Consider the following 3,532-nt stretch of genomic DNA (forward strand, 5'->3'; position numbering starts at 1 on the left):
TACCTTTCCTTACCTCTCTTTTCCCCTCCACCAGGGCAGGGAACAAGCTTTCTCTTTTTTGTTACTGCCACTGGACTAGGTGTGGGCCTCTGCTTTGCTATCCATACCTACCCCTTCCAATCACCTTTGCTTCTGACTTTCCTATTATGTCCCTGCATTCATTTGTTTCCTTTTAAGAAAAAATTACTATTTACATATGCAATTTATTTGTTATATTTTTTGATTTTTTTTAAATATTTTATTTTGAAAAATAAATAAATTGACAGATTTAAATCATGTCAATAATTTATTTTAAGAGTTTTTTAAATTCATTTAATTCTATCATAATTTAAATTTAAAATTTTATAATATGAAAAATAAAATTCACATAAATATAAAAAATAATGCACCATATGCTATTGTCTGATGTGAGCATTGTAGCCCTCGCAGTAAACAAAGTTAATTATTGTGCTTAACGATGGGTGTTAACTTGTTTAATGTGATATTAAAAAGTCACCGTCATAACAGAAAGAGTTCACTTTCATTATTATTATTATTATTTATTTATTTTTTTCAAAAACGTGTCGGTCCTTCAAAGGACGCTCTCCTCTTTTCTAGCCGTTGGGATGGCAGATGCTGATATTCTGTTACCGTTATGGTCGGCAAAGTAGTTGCACACGTGTCAGGCTGCATTGTCGTCCTTTTCTCCATTTCTTGGATAAGTTATAAATAATCCTTCACTATCACTCAAGCCCACACGTGAAAAGAGATGGATCTTGCACTTTTCATGGGGTTCTTTAATTTGGGCTTAATAGATCCGACCCATTGTCTCAAAAGTCCAGGATATAGCCCAAGTTCCTTTCCCGATGTGCGACTCGCAACCGTTTAGATGGGGGACTTGACTTCCCAGGTTATTTTAGACTTTTCAGTACTCAAATCTCCTCCCTACCCGCCAATTTCCCTCACTTCTGATCTCTCTTTCTGTGAAGAAGGGAACAATGTCTACCGGTCTTGTTGTTCTCTTTCTCTGTATTCTCATCTCCACACTCATTACGCAGACAAGAAGTCTTGCAGTCCCTCGAGAACTCCGCAACTTCTCTCAGAATCTCATTCCTTTTCACACCCCGTCTCTATCACCGCCTTCTTCAATCTCTCCATCGCCACCATCAAACCTGCCATTAACCGGTCGCTTAGTGCCCGCTCTCTTCATCATCGGCGATTCCTCTGTTGACTGCGGCACCAATAATTACCTTGGTACCTTTGCTCGTGCTGACCGCCCTCCTTATGGTAGAGATTTTGACACACACAAGCCCACTGGAAGGTTTTCCAATGGCAGAATCCCTGTTGATTATCTGGGTAATTTTATTTTCTTGGTTCTTGAAGAATTATTATTATTTCTTTCTTCCTGTTTTCCTTGTTTGGGGTTACTCAGAAAGATGGAATTGAAAAAAGAGGAAAATGAAATATGGGGTTTTCTTGATGGGTTAAAGTTTTTCCTTGTCTTTGTTAATTTTGTTTACTTGATTTTATGGGTGCTTTCTCTCTGGCGCACTCCTTTTTTCTTTCTAAGAAACTGGTGAAATTCACGACAAATGAAATGTGGGATTTCGTTCGTCTTTCAGAGATTCGGTTTCTTGAGGCCAGGTCTTGGAGAATTAGAGTTAATTTTTTGCCAAAAAGCATTTGAATTCCTATTTTCTTGCCAATCAACCAAATGGATCATTCGCGTTTCTTGCTAAACTGGAAATAAATATTGATTACGTTTCTCTTGTAGGAAGTCTTTGATAAGTGGAATTTTAAAATTTGCAGTTTGAATATATCTTGCTTGGGGTTTTGTTTTTGAAATTGGTTGGTTGCTTCGGGGTTTCTGTGATTAAGCTAATATCTTCTAAATACTTTGAGTCAGCATTGCGCCTTGGACTTCCCTTGGTACCAAGTTATCTTGGGCAGATGGGAACTGTTGAAGATATGATTCATGGAGTGAATTATGCATCTGCTGGTGCTGGAATAATATTCTCAAGTGGATCAGAGTTGGTATGCCCTTCACTTCCAAGAATGTTCCTAAGTTTCAATCGAATGGAAATTTCTTTGTTGTAAACCTTAATTATCTGCAATGGTGCAATTTATATACAGGGTCAAAGAATCTCCTTCACCCAACAAATTCAGCAGTTTTCAGATACCTTACAGTCATTTATCTTAGGCTTGGGGGAGGATACTGCATACGACCTCATCTCCAACTCCATCTTTTATATCTCGATAGGAATCAATGATTACATACATTACTATCTCCGCAATGTATCCAATGTACAAAATTTGTACCTCCCATGGAGTTTCAGCCAGTTCCTAGCATCAACAGTAAGGCATGAAATTAAGGTGAGTGATCTTCACATCTTTAATTAACTGTTTGTGTGCTTGGATGGTTGCTTGCACAGATTTTGCTTATAATTAAGTTATGGCTTAGCTATATTTAGTTGGTAAGATCTTGAGCTTCTAGACGTTATCTTTTTATATGCATTTGAAGTTTCTGATTCATTAATGGTGATGATGCAGAATTTGTACCATATGAGTGCGAGGAAAGTGGTGGTCATGGGACTAGCACCAATTGGTTGTGCTCCTCACTACTTGTGGAGGCACAACAGCAAGAATGGAGAGTGTATCACAGAGATAAATGACATGATTATGGAGTACAACTTTTTCATGAGATACATGATTGAGGAGCTTGGTCAGGAGCTTCCTGATGCAAAGCTCACTTTCTGTGACCTGTATGAAGGTTCCATGGATATAATTAAGAATCATGATCGTTATGGTAGGACATTTAGACTATTTTTTTTTCTTTTTATGGCCTTTTTTGTCGCTGATCTGTTTAGCCTTTCTGCATCTTATACCTGATTTTTTCTGTTTTTCAGGTTTTAATGTGACTACTGATGCTTGCTGTGGGTTAGGCAAGTACAAGGGTTGGATCATGTGCATTGCGCCAGAAATGGCTTGCAGGAATGCTTCCAATCATATCTGGTGGGACCAGTACCATCCAACTGATGGGGTGAATGCCATTTTGGCAGACAATGTGTGGAACGGCTTGCACGCGAAAATGTGCTATCCCATGAACCTGAAGGACATGGTTGATCCTGAGTTGAAATAATTTGAGTGCAGAAGCTTTAAACATGCTGAATTCTTCATTTGTTCGCTTAACCCTGGAGTTTTACGTTTGCCTATTCTTTGTGTGTAACATCCATGTAATTCTCAAGACTGGATTGTGCAATTTGGTGATATAGGTATCTTTTACTTGTTGATATTGTCTTCCATTTCTTGTCAGTGAAACGCAGTTACAGATTCACTACTTCGTCGATTTAATACAATTCCAAGTACTGTAAAACAGAAGAGGTCAATTTTGCTTGAGCTAGTTATGGACCCAAGAGCTAGCAATTCCTACATTATAACTCAGGTAAAATAACCATCTACTTAATATTTGGTTCCATTTAAGAAGGGTATATTGAATATCAAAATCAAAACATGGAGACTAGAATAATAGTAGTGTGAATTGTAAAATCAAGTT

General features: G+C 37.7%; 1 protein-coding gene across 1 annotated transcript; it reads left to right on the plus strand.

Moving 5' to 3' along the window:
• Positions 1-756: 756 nt before the first annotated feature.
• Positions 757-3,269, plus strand: LOC110637007 (GDSL esterase/lipase At1g71691). The gene is made up of 5 exons (XM_021786922.2): positions 757-1,335; positions 1,886-2,013; positions 2,113-2,352; positions 2,530-2,785; positions 2,886-3,269. Exons 1-5 carry the CDS (start codon positions 978-980, stop codon positions 3,116-3,118), a joined length of 1,215 nt encoding a protein of 404 aa, XP_021642614.2. The 5' UTR covers positions 757-977; the 3' UTR covers positions 3,119-3,269.
• Positions 3,270-3,532: the final 263 nt, after the last annotated feature.

The sequence above is a fragment of the Hevea brasiliensis genome, chromosome 16 (assembly GCF_030052815.1).
Source record: "Hevea brasiliensis isolate MT/VB/25A 57/8 chromosome 16, ASM3005281v1, whole genome shotgun sequence".
NCBI classification, from domain to species: Eukaryota; Viridiplantae; Streptophyta; class Magnoliopsida; order Malpighiales; family Euphorbiaceae; genus Hevea; species Hevea brasiliensis.

Bases quoted from the DNA above. Each gene is read 5' to 3' on its own strand.
- LOC110637007 (XM_021786922.2), top strand. From the start codon at position 978: ATGTCTACCGGTCTTGTTGTTCTCTTTCTCTGTATTCTCATCTCCACA. The intron at 2,353-2,529 runs GTGAGTGATCTT...GTGATGATGCAG, and splicing joins CAGTAAGGCATGAAATTAAG to AATTTGTACCATATGAGTGC. The intron at 2,786-2,885 runs GTAGGACATTTA...TCTGTTTTTCAG, and splicing joins TAAGAATCATGATCGTTATG to GTTTTAATGTGACTACTGAT.